Source organism: Nanorana parkeri, unplaced genomic scaffold, assembly GCF_000935625.1.
Source record: "Nanorana parkeri isolate BGI_ZX_2015 unplaced genomic scaffold, ASM93562v1 scaffold743, whole genome shotgun sequence".
Classification (NCBI taxonomy): domain Eukaryota; kingdom Metazoa; phylum Chordata; class Amphibia; order Anura; family Dicroglossidae; genus Nanorana; species Nanorana parkeri.
The window spans coordinates 396,364-417,076 of record NW_017307011.1 but is presented as its reverse complement, the minus strand read 5'-3'; the positions used below and the strand labels follow the sequence as shown (position 1 = coordinate 417,076).

The 20,713-nt window shown below is 44.3% G+C and overlaps 1 protein-coding gene across 1 annotated transcript in view; it reads left to right on the top strand.

Moving 5' to 3' along the window:
- Positions 1-20,713, top strand: part of ZNFX1 (zinc finger NFX1-type containing 1) — a 54,589-nt gene that overhangs the window by 192 nt on the left and 33,684 nt on the right. The window contains exons 2-8 of the mRNA XM_018564293.1: positions 3,460-3,513; positions 4,148-4,270; positions 4,619-4,755; positions 4,872-4,940; positions 5,625-5,781; positions 6,075-6,134; positions 6,449-6,589. Of these exons, the coding sequence (XP_018419795.1) occupies positions 3,460-3,513; positions 4,148-4,270; positions 4,619-4,755; positions 4,872-4,940; positions 5,625-5,781; positions 6,075-6,134; positions 6,449-6,589 (741 nt within the window). The remainder of the gene's footprint in view (positions 1-3,459; positions 3,514-4,147; positions 4,271-4,618; positions 4,756-4,871; positions 4,941-5,624; positions 5,782-6,074; positions 6,135-6,448; positions 6,590-20,713) is intronic.

Sequence of the window (20,713 nt, the reverse complement as noted above, 5' to 3'; positions counted from 1 at the left end):
GAAAAACATCTGGGAGCTGGGAATATAATAAATGTGTATTAAATATCCCTCGGCTGATCTCTCCAGTGTCAGACACTTTATTTACATTATTCTACATAACATATGGTCTGGGTGGGCAACTCTGGCACTCCAGCTGTTGTGGAACTACAAGTCCCATGAGGCATTGCAAGACTGATAATTACAGACATGACTCCTAGAGACAGAGGCACCATGGGATTTGTAGATAAAGCACAGCTGGAGATGCCTACCACCTGGCCTAGGCCGTCTTTAACCACTTGCTGCCCAGAGGAATTTCTTACATTTGCGCACACATGATAAAATCTGAATTTTGAGCCAGAAAAAAGCTTCACACCCCCAAACAGTGATATATTTTCTGAAAGCAGAGGCCCCTATGTGATAGCAATAACAATAAGTGTAAACAAAGTTTAAAAAAAATAAAAGTCACATATAAAAAAAAAAGTTAAAAAAACCCCCCAAAATGTTTAAGTCCCCCACGTTTACGCACATGTAAACGTAAATACGCGTTCGATGTGACAGCGTACAAAAACGACAATTGCGCTACACATGTTACATATTGCCGCAAACGTCGCAGTGAGAGAAATCATTTTAGGGCCATTAATCACTGATAACACTAAACTGATGAGCGGTAAACGCTTTTAAAGCGTCGCCTACGGCCAAATTTGGTTATTGTACTTTTTTGAGGTTTGGCGCGCGCAATTTTAAGGCTTGACATGTTTGTTTGTTTTTTTTTTACCCGACGTGACCCCGTCTTTTATATTTTACCAAAAAATTGGGTAATAATAAAAGTTTTATAATTTAATATAGGGGAAAGTTTTTTTTTTACATTTGGTAATTTTTTGCTTACTATAGTAAAAAATAAAACCCCCAGTGGTGATTAAATAGCATCAAAAGAAAGCTCTATCTGTACCCAAAAATTGTATAAAATTCATTTCATTACAGCGTTGCATGACGGAATAAATGTCATTAAAAAAACCACAGCGCTGAATCCCTGAAAATGGCCTGGATGGGAAGGGGGAGTAACACCGCAGACTTCAAGTGGCTAAAATTGCTGTTGTGCGGGAAACAGCAAAAAACTACAATAACCAAAGGTAATGTTTTAAATGCTTTTACTGCTCATCAGTATAGTGTTACCAGTGATTAATGGCCTAGAATGATTGCTTTCACTCCGACACTCGCGACGATATTTAACATGTGTAGCGCAATTTTTGTTTTTTCACGTAGGCGCATCCGACGCGTGTTTGCATTGTATGTGTGTGCATGTGGGGGACTTTAAAATTTAGTTTTTTTGCATTTTTTTATGTTACTTTAATTTTGTAAAATTTTTTTACACTCAGCTTTATTGCTACTGCATAGGGGACTAACAAGCCCCCTATGTCATAGCAAATATTAGGGTTGCACAGATACCAAGTACAGTACTTGGTACAAGTACGAATACAAGTACCGATACTTTTGAGCTCCAAGACTACACTAGAGAAAAATTCAAAAATTAGGAGGCAGCTGTCATTTGTAAGGAGCACACGGAGCTCCCGGGATTTGTACATCTCTGTTTTAATGTAGGATTTTGTTTTTATAAATATAAATAAAGGGATGCACAGATACCAGTTTGGCGAGTACGAGTACTGCTACTTGCCGAGTACTTACAAGTACGAGTACTGATACATTTTTGTTTATTGTCATGTGACAGTTTTTCTAAAATAATACAGACTAATAATTTTAGGACAGTGGTGGAGTGCCAGAGCCAGGTCCCAGCTGCAACCGCTGCAACCCTGGTAGTTCTCATGAAAATGCCAAGTATCTGCACTGGTACTCAAAAAGTATCTGTGCATCCCTAGCAAATATAATGTTCCACTGCAAACGCAAAAAATAGAGCAAACCCTATTTTGTGCGTTTGCAGTGGAACAGAACACTGGCAAAGTCTTGTCACGCGTCCGATCACACTGCCGGCGGCGGGAAGGGCGCTCGGGGGACGTGGAAGTGGTGCCATTGAATTCAATGCACCGCCATGCCCCCTCCCACCCCAAAACGCGGGGAGAAGTTTCTTAGCGATCGCGTTCTTAGCGATCGCGGAACACACACGCTTTCAGGTGTGAACAAGGCCTTGAGATCCTTACTTTAACCAGTTGGCCTGGATGGGAAGGGGGTTTAACACCGCGGATGTCAACTGGTTAAAAAATGACAGTTTGTTTTGTTTTAGCCCAATCAGATCTGAACAATCACAGTCTGAAAATACTCGCCATTTTCTGGCAGCCCATGTCCATGTATGGTGGTGTGAGATCACAGCAGTCTTGTGATGTCATAGTAATCTGGCAGTATATATAGGGAGAGCTTCTTGTGTTTTCATCCTTACAGTTGTCTTTGTGCTTCTGTGAGGTTTGCTTTTTGTGAGGGCTCCAGTTATGCATTTCCACAAAAAGTGCGCTATTTGTGTGTTATTCTTCGTTGTTTTGTGTGTGGACTGTTCACATGGAAGGCCAAGTAAGATATTTTCTGTATTTTCTATCATTATTATACACTGTAGACTAGAAGCTTCATTCACAAGCAGTAACACAGGGATAAGGGTCTTTGTCTGAGCTTTGTAACTGTCATTTTGAAATCTCATTGGACTCTCAACTGTCACTTTGGTTGAAAATGACCATTCTTATCCCGCCGTGTTGGCCTTGTGAACTGAGCCTTATATACTATGACTGCAAATGATCACACACTTTATAATGCCCCCACTGTACAAAGTCTAGTTTACATAATAATATTTGGGGAATGTACACCTACAGTATGAGATTTATACTCATAAGCAATTAGCAGAGCCACTGGCCCACGCAAATCTTTCTGAACGTTTGTTTTCGGCGTAAAGACACACAAACAAATGTTCTTAAATATATTTGAATTTCAGGTTGAATGTATGTAATGTAATACTGCATTATGCACACTAGATGGAGGTAAATGAAATACTTATTTCCTATACCCCTGAGCTCCATCTAGTGACCTAAATGCAGTATTACAATACATACATTCAACCGTAAAAGACACTATACAAGACAAGGTTTATTTTTGAGTCTAATGGAGTTCAGTTTTAGTATATATATATATTAAGAAAGTGTCATCTGAACTGTCATCTCAACTGCTGCTCAACACAGAGTGCATGATGGTCCGACGTGTCCCGTCCCAGTGCTCCAACCAACATTGCTCATGCTCTTTGGGCAGCATTCTGGCTCTCTAGTGTGCTGTTAGCAGGGGGCATTTTAACCCTTGCTGCAGCAAATACTACTGCATAAAATAGAAAAGAGGACGACAATTCTTACTATGTATGCAGCCTGACTTTGTTGTAGAAAGAAGGCCAAATATAACATAGCCAGCCAAATATAATAGATGTACTTACCAGAGTTGCTGGACTCTGATTTTCTTGTGTCTCATTCTAATATATGTGTTTCTCCTTTTTAACAGAGGGATCCCCATCTTATCCCCCGGAACCAAAAGAACAGGATTTGCAGAAAGGAAGTAAGGATCAAATGACTCTACATTCGCCTCAATTCACAAAGCTGTAATATATGGGATGAGTGAAATACACTTACCCCAATAGTTAGAGCCGGTGGCTCTATAGATCGAGAACTCAGCAATCACACACTATTGATCGCTCAATTCCCGATTTTCTCACTACAGAGAGCGGTGACTGTCAGTCATCACTCCCTACAGGGATTCCCCCCCCCTGCCTTCTCTGCTTCAGCAGTGCTCATTGGTGGGTCATACAGGGGAGGGGGCGGGCACAGCTGGCGCTGGCTCTAGAGAGGCAGAGCCAGCTGTCAATCATGTAGCGGGGTGGTTCCCGACAATATTGTTGGATCCTTCCCGACTGCTGCATGGCTCTGCGCTGTCAGCTTATAGCGGGCAATAGCCTGCTATATGCTGAGTTTTGGGTCACAGGAGGACATTAGTAAAAGTCTTCCTGTGACCTTAAAGAGAACTACAGCTAAAAAAAGGTTGGGCCTTAGTTCTCTTTTAACATATATTAGGTTGCTGATACAGTGGAAAGGAGGAAATAGGGCTTGGACAGATTTCATAGAAAACCTCACTGTATCTTCTCTTCTTACTAAATGCCGTTCACCTATTTCATATTTTTTCCATTCTTCTACAGGATCAATATTTTTACAAAATATCAGAGACTTCTTTTCTGCTCGACAGGCGACCCCTGAGCCAGACATGGACATGGATAACAGGGGCATGCGTGTTGCTCTACCACCTCCTATGGAAAATGAAGGTTTGTGTATCTTTACTTACTATGTATATTTGTGCGGGATGGAACTGCTCGATCTAAGGGGCTCATTTATAACAGAGACTCAATATCCCTGCCCGCTCTGTTATACTGCCCTTCACTATGAACACCGCATCCCACCCATTCATAAAAATCAGGCCGCGGTGTGTAGCTGGGGAAGCCGCACTGAGCTCTATTTCCCGAATCACTATTACACAACTGGATGTTTGCTCATCTCTTGTTTCTAACGCTTCTCCACTCGTCTAGAAGATTTCCATTAATCATTGTACGGCCATAATTTGCCATTTTGATTAGGAACATTCTCATCTAAGCAACATTGTGTTTTCTTTTTAGATCTTGAGGGCGCTCTGAAAGAGACAGAAGAAGTTCTGATCGGTTTTTTGGGAGTATACATAAAACTGATATATTGTATCACGGCAGCTCTGGTAGCGATCATCCTGATCCTTAGTTCAGTCGTCTTCTGGTGCTATGTGAGTATAAATATATAGTAAATATCATTTAATTGTATTTCCTTTTCTATCAACTATCTGTTTTGTCTATAACTGAAATGGCAAATACTTATGTTTTGTTTTTCTTCTGTTACCAGAAACGGACAAAGACTGAAAGGAAGAAGGAAGATGACGCAGCAGCTTGTTGGGAGGATGGCCCTGTTCCTGTAGCACTGATTATATCAGACCATATTTCTAATGTTCTATCAGACCATATTTCTAACGTTATTTCAGACCATATTTCAAGCGTTATTTCAAACGTTATTTCAAACGAGACAATTTGCAGTGCCCTCCCACAGGTATGAACAGCCCTAAGATCTATTATCAAAGAGTAATCCGATGCCAAATTTGGAGTCAGGAAGGAATTTTTTCCCCCCCTCTAACATATCATTGGCTTAGAGGTTTTATTTTGCCTTCCTCTGGATTGCTATCTAGTGTCACCAGATCACATGACCGGCCCCCACCCTGCCAGACGCAGGGGATTCCAGATGTAGTTAGAGGGGGCCCAGGGGAGGGTGAAGGACTCTGAGAAGCTAACAGGCATCGCCTGTTTTTCAGTCAAGCGAGTCCATTTGTTCCACCGCCCCCTTGTATGAATAAAAAGACACAAGGCCTAATATCCAGGGTATATACCGATTGCCAAATTTGGAAACAGGATGGAGTTTTTTTTAACATATATTAGGTTGCTGATACAGTGGAAAAGAGAAAATAGGGCTAGGACAGATTTTTTAGAAAATCTCACTGTATCATCTCTTCTTAATAAATGCAGTTCACCTATTTAATATTTTTTCCATTCTTCTACAGGATCAAGCTTTTAGCAAAATATCAGAGACTTCTTTTCTGCTCGACAGGCTACTGCAGAGCCAGGCATGGACATGGATAACATGTACATGGATAACATGGACATCAACGACATGGGCATCAACAACATGGACATGGGTAACATGGACATGGATAACATGGACAAACCTGCTCTACCACCTCCACCGCCGTATAAGGCGAATGCAGGTTTGTGTATCTTTATCTACTGTGTATATTTGTGCGGGATGAAACTGCTTGATCTAAGGCGCTCATTTATAACAGAGAATCAATATCACTGCCCGCTCTGTTATACTGCCCTTCACTATGAACACCGCATCCCACCCATTCATAAAAATCAGGCCGCGGTGTGTAGCTGTTGAAGCCCCACTGAGTTCTATCTGCTCAATGAACTTTGACAGGTCACATGAAGTGAATCTTGTCTCCAGAGTTAATGCTCTTTAAACATTGTGACTATTCTATGTTTTTTCATCGTTTTACAGATAAACATTCGAAGGTGGATACGTTGCCAAATGGGGTCCTCGAACCTGCCACTGGAATAGGTAAGTGTAGGTTTTGATCTTTATTTCCTCTATATTATTCTGCAAATATTTACACCTATCCTTTCCTTTTACATACACTCCATGTTTTATCAAAAATACCTTTATTTTATTACCTGTCACCTGGGTAGTGGGAGCGGGCTCCTTACAAAGCTATGATTTCCCGAATCACTATTACACAACTGGATGTTTGCTCATCTCTTGTTTATAATGCTTCTCCACTTGTCTAGAAGATTTCCATTAATCATTGTACGGCTATAATTTGCCATTTTGATTAGGAACAGTCTCATCTAAGCATCATTTTGTTTTCTTTTTAGATCTTCAGGGCGCTCTGAAACATACAGAAGGCGTTCTGATTGGTGTTTTTGGAGTATACATAAAACAGATGTATTATATTATGGAAGCTCTGGTAGCGATCATCCCGATCTTTAGTTCAGTCGTCTTCTGGTGCTATGCACGTATAAATATATAGTAAATATCATTTACTATTATTAACTTTTCTATCAACTATCTGTTTTGTCTATAACTGAAATGGCAAATACTAATGTTTTGTTTTTTCTCTTTTACCAGAAAGGGACAAAGACAGATGGGGAGGATGTTCCTGTAGGACTGCCTGAATCAGACAGTGATTCAAACAAGTCATTTAACAGTACCCCCCTCACAAGTATGAACAGCCCCAAGATCTATTATCAAAAGTAATCCGATGCCAAATTTGGAGTCAAATTTGTGAGAATAAAAATACACAAGGCCTAATATCCAGGGTATATACCGATTGCCAAATTTGGAAACAGGATGGCTTTTTTGTTTTTTCTCTGAGACATTATTGGCTATGGGGTTTTATTTCTCCCTCTTCTGGATTACTATATTGTGGCGCCAGATCATCCTAACCATAAAAAACAATAAAGATTAGGCTGGACCTAATATTACAACTATATATCCTTTGTTGGGTACTTTTATTCTGGTTATTGTTGTACTGATCACAATTTGCTGCTAAATAAGTTCATGCATGCATAGTATAAATCATTTACTTTTACTACTTAATGTTTTCTTTTTTTTATAAATAAATTACAAAATCACCCGATTCTATTTTCATGTCTCGACTTTAAAAAGCCCCAATCACTGTACATATGTCTGAGAATCAGAGTGTGTAATAATACTGTGGCAGCAGGCAGATACAAATGTTTGGGGTTAAGTGTTATAGTAAAGGTTGTCCTCTAGGGGGAAGTGCTGAGAGGCTTGGGGGGAACAAGCCCAGCTGAAGCTAGCTGGCTTGTTAGGGCCTCTATAAGAACTGCCAACCTCCGAACAAAGGAGCTCCACCCTGGAACCAGTCTGTGTGTCTGGCAGACTGGGGAGCAGATTACCTATGTGGTGAAATGCAGCCTGCGTGGCAAAAGACGAGCTTGTGTGGCAATCCACCTGTGTGGTGAAACGCAGCCTGTGTGGTAAAAGACGAGCCTGTGTGGCAATCCACCTGTGTGGTGAAACGCAGCCTGCTTGGCAAAAGACGAGCCTGTGTGGCAATCCACCTGTGTGGAAAAAGACAAGCCTGTGTGGAAAAAGACAAGCCTGTGTGGCAGAGGCGGCTCTAGAGGTTTGCGAGGCCTTAGGCGAAACCTAAACATGAGGCCCCACTCAGGCCTGTGGTGTCTCACCAGGGCTCTGTGGGGTTTAACCAGTCTGGTGAGACCCCACAGAGCCCTGGGGAGACCCCTAAATAGCCCTGGTTAAACTATGGTTCTGTGGGGTTTCACCCCACAGGGCTCTGTGGGGACTGGTGAGACTGGTGATTTAACCAGGGCTGGTGAGACCCCACAGAGCCCTAGTTAAACCAGGGCTCTGTAGGGTCTCGCCAGTGCTCTGTAGGGTCTAACCAGCTTGGTTAGACCCCACAGAGCCCTGGTGAGATCCCAAAGAATGTCTAGAGGGTCTCACCAGGGCTTTGTAGGGTCCCAACAGGGCTCTGTGGGGTTTAAACAGCTCTGGTGAGACCCCACAGAGGCCTGGTTAAACCAGGGCACTCTAGGGTCTCACCAGAACAAGGGCTCCGCAGGGTCTCACCAGGGCTATGTGGGGTCTTGCCAGCCTGGTTAGACCCCTCAGAGCCCTGGTGAGACCCTACAGAGCCCTGGTCAAACCAGGGCTCTGTAGAATTTCACCAGGGTAGCAGGCCCATGTGGGGTCTCACTAGGGCTCTGTGGGGGTCTAACCAGCCTTGTTAGACCCCACAGAGCCCTGGTGAGATCCAACACAGCCCCAGGGCTCCGTAGGGTCTCACCAGGGCTATGTGGGGTCTTGCCAGCCTGGTTAGACCCCTCAGAGCCCTGGTGAGACCCTACAGAGCCCTGGTCAAACCAGGGCTCTGTAGAATTTCACCAGGGTAGCAGGCCCATGTGGGGTCTCACTAGGGCTCTGTGGGGGTCTAACCAGCCTTGTTAGACCCCACAGAGCCCTGGTGAGATCCAACACAGCCCCAGGGCTCCGTAGGGTCTCACCAGGGCTATGTGGGGTCTTGCCAGCCTGGTTAGACCCCTCAGAGCCCTGGTGAGACCCTACAGAGCCCTGGTCAAACCAGGGCTCTGTAGAATTTCACCAGGGTAGCAGGCCCATGTGGGGTCTCACTAGGGCTCTGTGGGGGTCTAACCAGCCTTGTTAGACCCCACAGAGCCCTGGTGAGATCCAACACAGCCCCAGGGCTCCGTAGGGTCTCACCAGGGCTATGTGGGGTCTTGCCAGCCTGGTTAGACCCCTCAGAGCCCTGGTGAGACCCTACAGAGCCCTGGTCAAACCAGGGCTCTGTAGAATTTCACCAGGGTAGCAGGCCCATGTGGGGTCTCACTAGGGCTCTGTGGGGGTCTAACCAGCCTTGTTAGACCCCACAGAGCCCTGGTGAGATCCAACACAGCCCCAGGGCTCCGTAGGGTCTCACCAGGGCTATGTGGGGTCTTGCCAGCCTGGTTAGACCCCTCAGAGCCCTGGTGAGACCCTACAGAGCCCTGGTCAAACCAGGGCTCTGTAGAATTTCACCAGAGGTCTCATCAAGGCTCTGTGGGGGTCTTACCAGGGTAGCAGGCCCATGTGGGGTCTCACTAGGGCTCTGTGGGAGTCTAACCAGCCTTGTTATACCCCACAGAGCCCTGGTGAGATCCCACAGAGCCCCAGGGATCTGTAGGGTCTCACCAGGGCTCTTTAGGGTCTCGTCAGTGCTCTGTAGGGTCTAACCAGCTTGGTTAGACCCCACAGAGCCCTGGTGAAATCTGAAAGAGCCCTACCCAGGCTCTGTAGGGTCTCACCAGGGCTTTGTAGGGTCCCAACAGGGCAATGTGGGGTTTAAACAGGGCTGGTGAGACCTCACAGAGCCCTGGTTAAATCATGGGTCTCACCAGCACCAGGGCTCTGTAGGGTCTCACCAGCCTGGTTAGACCCCTCAGAGCCCTGGTGAGACCCCAAAGAGCCCTAGTGGGACCCCAAGAAAGCACTGGTAAAACCAGGGCTCAGCAGGTCTCTCTTGTTTCTCACCAGCACCAGGGCTCTGTAAAACTCTCTGGGGTCTCACCAGGGCGCTGTGGGCTCTAACCAGCCTTGTTAGACCCACAGAGCCCGGGGAGACCCCACAGAGCCCTGGATAAACCAAGGCTCTGTAGGGTCTCACCAGAGCTCTGTGGGGTCTCTCCAGGGCGCTGTGGGCTCTAACCAGCCTTGTTAGACCCACAGAGCCCGGGGAGACCCCACAGAGCCCCGCTACGCTGGTGAGGCCCCCTCAGAGCCCCGGGGAGCCCCCACAGAGCCCTGGTTAAACCAGGGCTCTGAGGGGGCCTCACCAGCGTAGCGGGGCTCTGTGGGGTCTCACCAGGGCGCTGTGGGCTCTAACCAGCCTTGTTAGACCCACAGAGTCCTGGTGAGACCCCTCAGAGCCCCGATGAGAACCCACAGAGCCCTGGATAAACCAAGGCTCTGTAAGGTCTCACCAGAGCTCCATGGGGTCTCGCCAGCACCAGGGCTCCGTAGGGTCTCACCAGGCCTCCAAGGGGTCTTACCATGGCTATGTGGGGTCTCACCAGCCTGGTTAGACCCCTCAGAGCCCCGGTGAGACCCCACAGAGCCCTGGGCTCTGTAGAATTTCATCAGGGCTCTCACAGGGGCTCTGAGAGGGCCTCACCAGGGTAGCGGGGCTCTGTGGGGTCTCACCAGGGTGCTGTGGGTTCTAACCAGCCTTGGTAGACCCACAGAGTCCTGGTGAGACCCCTCAGAGCCCCGATGAGACCCCACAGAGCCCTGGTTAAACCAAGGCTCTGTAGGGTCTCACCAGAGCTCCATGGGGTCTCGCCAGCACCAGGGCTCCATAGGGTCTCACCAGGCCTCCAAGGGGTCCTACCATGGCTATGTGGGGTCTCACCAGCCTGGTTAGACCCCTCAGAGCCCCGGTCGGACCCCACAGAGCCCTGGGCTCTGTAGAATGTCACCAGGGCTCTCACAAGGGCTCTGAGGGGGCCTCACCAGGGTAGCGGGGCTCTGTGGGGTCTCACCAGGGTGCTGTGGGTTCTAACCAGCCTTGGTAGACCCACAGAGTCCTGGTGAGACCCCTCAGAGCCCCGATGAGACCCCACAGAGCCCTGGATAAACCAAGGTTGAAAAGACAAGCCTGTGTGGTGAAAAGACAAGCCTGTGTGGTGAAAAGACAAGTCTGTGTGGTGAAAAGACAAGCCTGTGTGGTGAAAAGACAAGCCTGTGTGGCAACTTGAGGAGAACCAGCCTGTGTGGCCAGAAGTTTTGGTAGAGACCACCTTAAGTCGGTGAGACTTTACAAATGTTATGTTGCTGGAAGAAAAAGCTGTACTTTATGTTTGAAAACCCCTGCGAGGGAAAACCTGCATGGACTTTTTGAGTTTGAGTCAATAAAAGTGGGCAAAGACGCCCTTAAAATAAGTTGTAAGCGAGTGGAAGTGTCCTTAATGCGCTACCATTGGAAGCTAGTTCTCACAATAATTATAGTTTAAGCACAAAAAAGGGATGCCGTATAGAGTTTACTCAAAGAGTGTTTGTAAGCTAGAACGCATGATTATCGTAGGGTTCAGCGACCTAAGTGTGTGTGGATAATTTATTTTGTCACGTGTTATGTGGAGCAAATCTCAGCAAAATCTGGACACAGGAAACATGGTGCGCGATGGTCTGTGCGATATACCGATTTATACTAAAGGGTAGATTTATCAAATATTGTGTAAAGAAAGATTCGTCTATGGTTGCCTAACTGACAAGATCTTTGGTCTAAAAGCAACGACCTATGGATTAAATTCCTGTAATATCGATCAATTTCCAAAAGCAACTTTGGTTTAATTGGTAGTAATGAATCCTCCTTTGGAAATTTTTATATAAGCATAATTTTCGTGAAGACCTCAAAGGCATGGTAAAGACCTTGGAAGAATGCCCTTCAAGACAAAATGATTCCAATGTGCTCCGGGCGTCCATAAATAAGGCAGCCCGAGTAGGTTGCCTCAGGTGGCATCTCATTGGGGGGCGACTGTGTGTTAGGGGAGCAGCCACAGCAACCTGTGACGCTCTTTGTGGCGTCCTGCCCAGTTCACTGAGGTCACAGGTTCCCTAGAAATGAGTGGGATGCGCTGGCTTGCATCCTGCCTAGCTCCTGGCAACCAGTAATGTCAGTGAGCTGGGTGGGACGCCAGACAGGTGCCACCACCCTACACCGTCCCCAAGGACCATTTGCCCCTTTTCCATGACAAGTTCACTTTAATACTGCCTCAAGACACAAGTACTTGTGTGGCACAGTGTATAGACAAATGTGTAGAAGCCTTTCTGTGTAATTGTGATCTGTTATCGCATGATTAGAATGATGTTTTATTAATAGAATTCATGGGGGCGTGCAGCTGTCACTGTACATGGCCACAAAGCAAACAGAAAAACTTTGCAGAAATGATTTGAATACAATCTAAGTTATATCAGCACTGAAGTGATGAAGCTGCAGACAGCACCCTAGGCAACGTATATGGGCATCAAGGTGAGGGTGCGTTATATATATCGCTGGCATTGATTTCTCATGTACATTAAATAATTCCCTGCTCACAGGGTTCACCAATTTCTAAAAGAACGCTGGAAAACAAAACAGCAAAAAGCACCCTGTAGATAAAAAAATCCTTCCCATCAATGAGAATTTTTTTTTTTAAGATTAAAATGTTAAAGTTTCCTTTCCTGCACTGTGGAATTCCAAGCTGGTTCCTGCCCTCAAAAGATGAGCTACAAAAAGACAAAAGAACCTCAATGCAAACAATAATTTCATGGACTGCAAAAAGACAAAGGGGGAAATTATCAAAACTGGAGCAGACAAAATCTGGAGCTGTTGCCCACAGTTACCAATCAGCTCCTATTTTCAATTTGTTCAGTTAAAGGAGAACTATGGGGTTAGGGCTTTTCCCCATGGTTCTCCTAAGGGTAACAGGAGGACACAAACTAGCGTCCTCCCGTCACCCAATGCTCAGTATACTGCGAGATACAGCTCGCGGTATACTGAGATGACGCAGCCGGAACGGATCCCGACAATACTGTCTGGATCCGCCCACCTGCATGAGTGACAGCTGGCTCTGCCTATCTGGAGGCAGAGCCAGCTGTACCTGCCCCCTCCCCGTCCGTTCCGCCAGTCAGCGTCGGAGGATCGGACAGGGGAGGGGGGAATCCAGTCCCTCCCCTGACACGGCTCTCTGCCAACACAGGATCGAGAAGTGAGCGAGCTCCGGTATGTGTTCGCTCACTTCCCGATCTACTGAGCCAACCTCATAATTCTCCTTTAAGATTCGAAAATGAAAGAGAAGCTGATGGGTTGCCATGCACAGCTGCTCCAGATTCTGTTTGCTCCAGTTTTGATAAATTCCCCTTAAAGAACACAACAAGTGTTCGATCTTTTAAAGGAGAGGGCAGACAGGAAGACTTTGAAGATACACATGCACAATAAACAAGAAACAACCAAAATGCAGCTTATACTGTTTTTACCATGTGGGCAGCACAGTGGCTTAATGGTTAGCACTTCTGTCTTGCAGAACACGACTTATTTATTTATTACAGGTATATATTAAGCACTGTCAATTTATGCTGCGCTTTACACACTATTCATTCACATCAATCCCTGCCCTCAAGGAGCTTACAGTCTAAGGTCCCTAGTTCACATTTAGACAGGAGCCAACTAAACTACCAGCATGTCTTTGGTGTGTGGGAGGAAACTGGAATACATACATGATGGTAGATTAACTGGCTCCTGTCTAAATTGGCCCTCTGCTGCATCCGAAGCTTTGCATTGCACTTGGTCCTGTAAGGCTTGGGTGCAGCTGCTCGGCCATGGAAACCCATTCCATGAAGCTCTTTACGCACTGTTGTTGTGCCAATCTGAAGGCCATACGAAGTTTGGAGGTCTGTAGCTATTGACTCTGCAGACAGTTGGCGATTTCTGCTCACTGTGCGCTTCAGCATGCACTGACCCAGCTTTGTCATTTTACGTGGAGTTGCTGCTGTTCCCAGTTGCTTCCACTTTGTTATAATACCACTAACAGTTGACCGTGGAATATTTAGTAGCAAGGAAATTTCACAGAACACCTGAATCCAATTATTTGGAGGGGTGTCCCAATACTTTTGGCAATATAGTGTATATATCTATATAGATATATACAGTACATTGGAACCTAACTACCCACAATTGCCAATGCAAACGGGTTACTTTCCTGCAGTTTTTACACCCAAGACCCATCAAAGCCCATAGACACACTGCAGTTTATAGCCCCCACTGCAGGCCATTGTCTGCACCTACACTTTTCTTTCCTTCTCTCTTCCCTGGCCTGGAACCAGCTTCTCTCTAGACCACTTCACTTCCTTTTGCAGTCTCTTCTGTGTTGAAATGATCTGAAAAGCATACAAAAGTGCACATCATCTTCCACTTCCAGAGAAACCAAAGCATTAGCAGCATAGAGAGAGGGCTCTTCACGTAACATAGTTAGTTATGTTTAAAAAAAAAAAAAAGACATGTCCATTGAGTTTAATCAGACATTTAAAACTTTGCATCCTCAGGACTGCAAACCTGCAGAGTAATGTCCTGACTTTGGAATTATCCACCAAGAAACAAAGTTATCAATATAAATAAATCCTTCCCCAAGTAGACTATCTGTTCACACTTAACAGTGGTGCTTTGATGCGGCACTGTGGCTTCACGTGTATTTGCAAATGTTCGCAACAAACACATCTGCTGTTAAGGTTGTTTGTGCTGATTAGCAGGAATGCTGGGGAATTTGGTATTGTTCAGGATAGGTAATTGCACACTTAAACCCAACCCAACCAAAAATGTAATACACTGCAGCTTCCCAGGCTTTTGGTGTGGTGGCTGCATGTATTTTATTTGTAAAGCTTTCTTCCCCTAATTATAAAAAAATTAAAACAAGAAGAGCAAATAGAGACTAGAAACGTAAAGAGTTACTGTACTTTGGTTGAAAAATATCAATCCCCCTGGGTGATCAATGTACAATGTAAGGATTTAACAAACTTTTTTTTATAGATTACTACCTTTATCGCAATTTGCTGCAGCATGTCCTTTCCAGACCGATTCCTGAATTCCTGGGGTTTGGGTGGATTTTTTCACAGTTTTAGAAAATCCCAGCGGCTGCAGTTTTCAATGGAAAGGTCATTTTGAATAACATGATTTACATGTTACTTGTGTATCAATTATAAATGCAATTATTTTTATGTTTTTTAATTTATTTTTTATTTATTTAAGTGGAGTTTCCCTTGAGGGCCTGTTCACATGATATCAGGTCCTGATCAGGTGCGGATCTGCAGACTGATGCAGTGCGTTTTTGCCACGTTTTTTTTTTTTTTTTGCTGGAGTGGGCCTGTTAGTATGTTAGCTGCAGTGCAGTGCGTTTTTGATGCGTTTTTGCCGCGTTTGCGTTTCCTGACCGTTTCTGACAAAATGTGACATGCAGTATTTTTTCTGTCGTAAGCTGAACGGACTGCGCACGTGAGAACTGGAGAACTGCTTGTAGTTGGAAAAATGGTATCGGTGCATCCCTAATATGTATTTATAATTTAAAAAAAAAAGCATTAAAATGGGGATGCACAAATCCCAGGAGCTCCGTGTGCTCCTTACAAGTGGCAGCTGCCTCCTAACCTCTGAATTTTTCTCTAGTCTAGTCTTGGAGTTGGAGAAGTATCTCTACTTGGTATCTGAACATCCCTAATTATTAATATTAGTATTTATATAGCACCAACGATTTACGCATTGCTATACATACTGCACATTCACATCGGTCCCTGTCCTTGAGGAGCTTACAATTTAAAGTCCCTATCTCACTTGCATACAGGGCCAATTTAGCCAGGAGCCAATTAACATTCCAGAATGTCTTTGGAGTGTAGGAGGAAACTGGTGCACCCGGAGGAAACCCACGCAAACACAGGGACAACATGTAAACTCCTTGCAGACAGTGTCCTGAATGGGATACTATGATGAAAAGAATCTGCAGATTGTTAAACTTTTAAAAGATTTTATATCAGAGAACAAATACGCCTACACTGATATAGAAACAATGTTTACCCTTCCACTGCCACCATTGTAAGGTTTATAGCGGAAAAGAACCACCTGCAGCTAGCCAACTCAGTAACCCTTATGACTGTTGCACTTCCTTCTGCTAGAAGCTTATAATCACTTTAGGAGGGTGCCGTGGACTGGCCAAAGAGAAGGACAACAAATATGAAATGATGAGTACCTACAGCAAAACACAGGTAGTGATGGTGGGCAGGACAAATGGGGGTGTTCAAATACACATCCTTGATGTCCACCCAGGCTAGGAGATCATCTGGGTGAACGGAGGTATTGAAGAGAGTGGGTAAACTCCATACGGAAATTCTGGACTCACAGGAACCTGCTGAGAAGCTTCAGGTCAAGAACAGGGTTAACCCATCCCTTGGCCTTGGGGACAGTGAACAGGTTGGAATAGAAACCCTGGAACTACTCTGCCTCCTACACAGGGACTATGACCACCTGAGAGAGGAGCAGAGCTAGGACATTAGTTTCTAAGGATACCATGGCAAATGTGATAAGAAGAATCAAGGAGGAGAAAGAAGCAAAACTCCAGTTTCTATCCGTTGGCCACGACTCTAAACCCAAGTGTTGGGAATGTTCCATGTTCAGAGAGAAGGCAAACAGATGTCCCCCAACTTTGGAATGTGGTGGCACCTCTTCATTGGGAGGAAGGCTATTACCGGAGTCTATGGGCTTGGAGGATCAGACCTGATCACAGAGCTCTCTGCTCTGCTTGGGCTTGAAACCTGAGGCATGGAAAGGGTGAAAAAACTTTTCTTAAGGAGTGAGGCAGACAATTTTGAAATTTGCGGCTTTGACTTCTTGTTACGTAATAAGGTACATTTGCCCTTAGTGACTTCCTTAATGTAAGTATCCAAGAATTCACTAAAAATGCCTGGAAAGGGCATGCTTCCTGTAGGGGAGCTTCGTTGACCTGCATTTGAGCCAAAGGGTACGCCACAAGTGAACAGACATGAGACTCATCCTGGAGATTTGGCGGAGAGTGTCCACCAGGACTTCAACACAATAACATAAGACTGCTGAAAAAGTGTTAAAGAACATTAAAGTCCATCATGATGGGACCTAGCTATACAGTGGATATAAAAAGTCTACACACCCCTGTAAAAATGCCATGTTATTGATATGTTAAAAAATCAGACCAAAATAAATCACTTCAGAATTTTTTCCACCTTTAATGTGACAAAAAAATCTGCAATTCAAATAAAAACAAACTGAAATCTTTAACCCCTTCATGACTGAGATTTTTTTCAGTTTCTGTTTGTTAATGACTGACGCACTTTTTACACTTTTGCTGTGTGATTCTTCTGCGTCACTAATATACTTTCTTACTAAGTGCACCCACACATATTATATATTGTTTTTTAGAGGACAGAGAGGGCTATGTATTTATATCACATACGTGTACCTAAAACCTCACTTAGGATGAAGAAAATATAAAAAAACGAGGAACAAACATAAAGAAACATAAAGAAAACACTTTTTGCCCAGTTTTGATTATTATTTTTTAGAAAAATAGCACAGCTAAAAAAATGCATTAAAATAAATTCATTTATTTGTTCATTATTTCTCATATTCCTAGGATTTCAAAAATGTTTTTGTACTTCTCGGCCAAAAACGAACATTTTATTTTTTTGTCTAAAAGCTAATAGCGGTTAAGTTAGGTGGCCTACAATGTCACTAACTGTCACACATATATGTACATTTTTTATTTTTAGTTAATTTTGTTTACACATTTTTTATACTTTACACTTTTTTTTTCAATTATATCAAGCAGTCACTATTACTGCTTGATACATTTTTTTCTTTTATAATTTTGGTTATTATTAGGCTGCTCCAAACAGCTGCTTAGGAACAGCTAATAATAACCTTAGTGATACTGATCCTGGCATGCTAATTCGGCAGCATTTTAGTCTCAGATGTCACAAAAAACTTCTGGCTGTCTCTAGAACGATGAGAAGTCTGATACAATGTTTCAACATTTTGCTACATGTTTCTATGCTTCAGTGTGATACACAAATAAGATACATTTTTGTTAATAGTTAAAGGATATTAAAACCCTCCCGGTTTTTTGCATATATCTACTCCTAGCGAGCAGTAGATATATGCAAAAAGTAAAAAAAAAAAAAAACCCGCTCAAACAGCACTTTAAACTTACCCTGTGTTCCGTGCGCGCTCCCGTCCGAAAATGAGAAATTTCTCAAGCGGCCGCAAAGGATCTTGGGGCGGGCGCATGCGCAGTTCTCATTTTTGGCAGGGACACGATGAGGGATGCAAGGTAAGTCTATGGACGCGTGCACCTGCATGCAGACACCGCTGGATCGGAGGGACAGAGCAGTCAGCGCTGGATCGGAGAGCCGCCGCACCGCTGGAGAGAAGGCTGAAAACATCAGGAAAGAAGAGGAAGATCGGAAAAAGAGACATCATTTAAGGTAAGTGCTAACATTAACATTGGGGGGAGGGAAATTTTTTTTGCCTTAATGTCACTTTAATGTACTTGAATGTATTTTTAAGATTTTCCTCCTGAGTTTAGTGTCACTTTAACCAAATACAAGTGAAAGTAGGTTATCAGATAGGGTGTCCACCATGGTGATTCGGTCCGGTGGGTCCCTTACATTACTATAATGTTTTATTTAGTTGAGTAGGTGACAGGATCACTTACCCAGGGTTCTAAAGTCACAGCATATACTATCATGTTATATCTCTATTGAGGCATGTGTCAGGGTGACAGTCCAGGGGCACAATTGGAAGCTAAACTCCTGAGTTTAGTGTCACTTTAAGTTAGTGACAGGGTTGCTTTAATTCCAATCAGTGTAGAATGAGACTTTGTATATTACCTCACCTCTCAATCTTGTGAGAGAAGAAAGGCTTAGTGTTGTATAATACTTAGGTAAATAAACAGTGCATTCTAAACCTGTGTCTATGGGCTATTGTTCACTTCAAACAGGTTTTGCATTCCAATACAAGTCTATGGTAATGCAAAGACTGCTTGAAGCATGTCAAATGCAGGGTAGAATCAGGTCAGCTGTAGGTATAGTTCACCAGTCTGTAAATTCAGAATGACCGAAGAACCATCTCACCAACATCCAAACTGATGCTGCTGACACAGTCCCAAAGCCAGAACTTCCATTGTTCCCTCATTTGGAACCAAGTCCCTCTGTCACTCTTTCCTTTTCAGTTTTCCTTCTAGAGATATCTATGAGAAGGTTCTATCTAACAACCACAATTATTATTCTGCAATAAAACCTTCATCTTATCTCCTAATTATCTTGTTGGCTAATTCGAAAAGCCAATATAAAGGAAAAGTAATGGTGAAAAAAAACAATTCTGAGTTTAAAGCAGTATTAACCCCTTTGTGACTGACGACGTACAGTTTACGTCACCAGCATCGGGGCTGTTTAAACAGACTCCCGGCGACTTTGTAGAGCCAACTGTTGGCTTTACAACAGAAGCGATTCTGGCGACTTACCTGTCGCCAGATCGCTTCTGTGTCCCGAAGAAGGGGCCGCCCCCCCTACGTTGCCCTCCGTTGCCCCTCCTACGGGCCCGGGACCGTCGTCCTTGGTGTCCGCGGGGAGCTGGGGAGGAGGTCGACGAACTTCCGTTCATCGATCCCCTCCCCGTTCTATGGGACCGGGAGCGATGCAGATTGCATCACTTCCGGTCCCTGGGCTGTCAGTTCTGGGCTCCTGCAGCCCAGCTATAAGCTATTGATGTGCGATCTGCACTTCAATAGCTTATTTCCAGTGTAAAGGTGACAGTGGGGGTCTTTTGGACCCCCAGCATCACCTTAAAGAGTACCTGTCACCACCATCTGCTATCACATGGAGGGGCTTGTAAGCCCCCCCCATGTGATAGCAGTCAAAGTAAAGTAAAAAAACAAAACTGTTTTTAAAATTAAAATCTAAATAAATAAATCTAATAATAATAATAAAACATTTTTAAAGGTCCCCCGCCCCCGCGAGCACACGCGTCGCCACGTAAACACGCATTGGGTGCGCCTACGTATGAAAACGACGAACGCGCTACACATGTTGGGTATCGCCGCGCACGCCGGAGTGAGAGCAATAATTATAGGGCCAGTATTTTGGGGTATCTCTAAATTGATGACCTGTGGGGGCTTTTAAAGCGTCTTCTGTGGACTTTTTGGGGTACTGCAGTTTTTCGCCGTTTCACGGACGCACGCAATTTGTAAACTGGGCATGTTGGGTATCGTTTTACTCGTTGTAACCTTATCTTTAATATTTTATTAAAAAAATTGGTATTTTGTTGGGTTTTGGGGCATTTAATTAAATTTATCACTAAATTTTGGGGTTTAATAAGGAGTTGCGCTAATATTGCGCAACATAAAAATTTGCAACTACCACCATTATATTGTATAGGGTCTTGGCATTCAGAAAATATATAATGTGTGGGGGTTTTAAGTAATTTTCAGGCCTAAAATGTGGAATATAACATGGGTGCAAAAAATGAAAAAAAAGGCCTCAGTCATGAAGGGGTTAAACTCTCAAATTTGTTTCACTTTTAATCCGGATCAACTAAATATACATTGCCCAGCAAAGTATTTTTTCGGAGGCTCCCAACTGCAGACTGCTGCATGTGCCCGTGTCACATTTTGGGAACGGGAAAGGATGCCATGAGACATGTGCTCACTATTTTTACACGGGAATGTTATAGGACACAGGTCACTGACAAGAGTACATGCTGACATGCTGCAAGTGCGAGGACCCCTGGGATTGATACAGGTAAGTTGAGGATTGTGACACTTACCAATAAAAACTCCTTTGGAATCTTCTTAGTTTGGTCAGGAAGCCGGCACCATGCTCCTGGAGCCGGTTTCCCAGCAAATCAGGAAACCAGCAGCGTGTAATGACTCGCTGCCCGGCTTCATGATACCGGAAGTTCTGGTATCAGAATAAGTATCGGGAGTATTTGGCAGAGTACGAGTACTCGTCCAAATACTCAGTATTGCTGCATCCCTAGCCTAAATGCATTG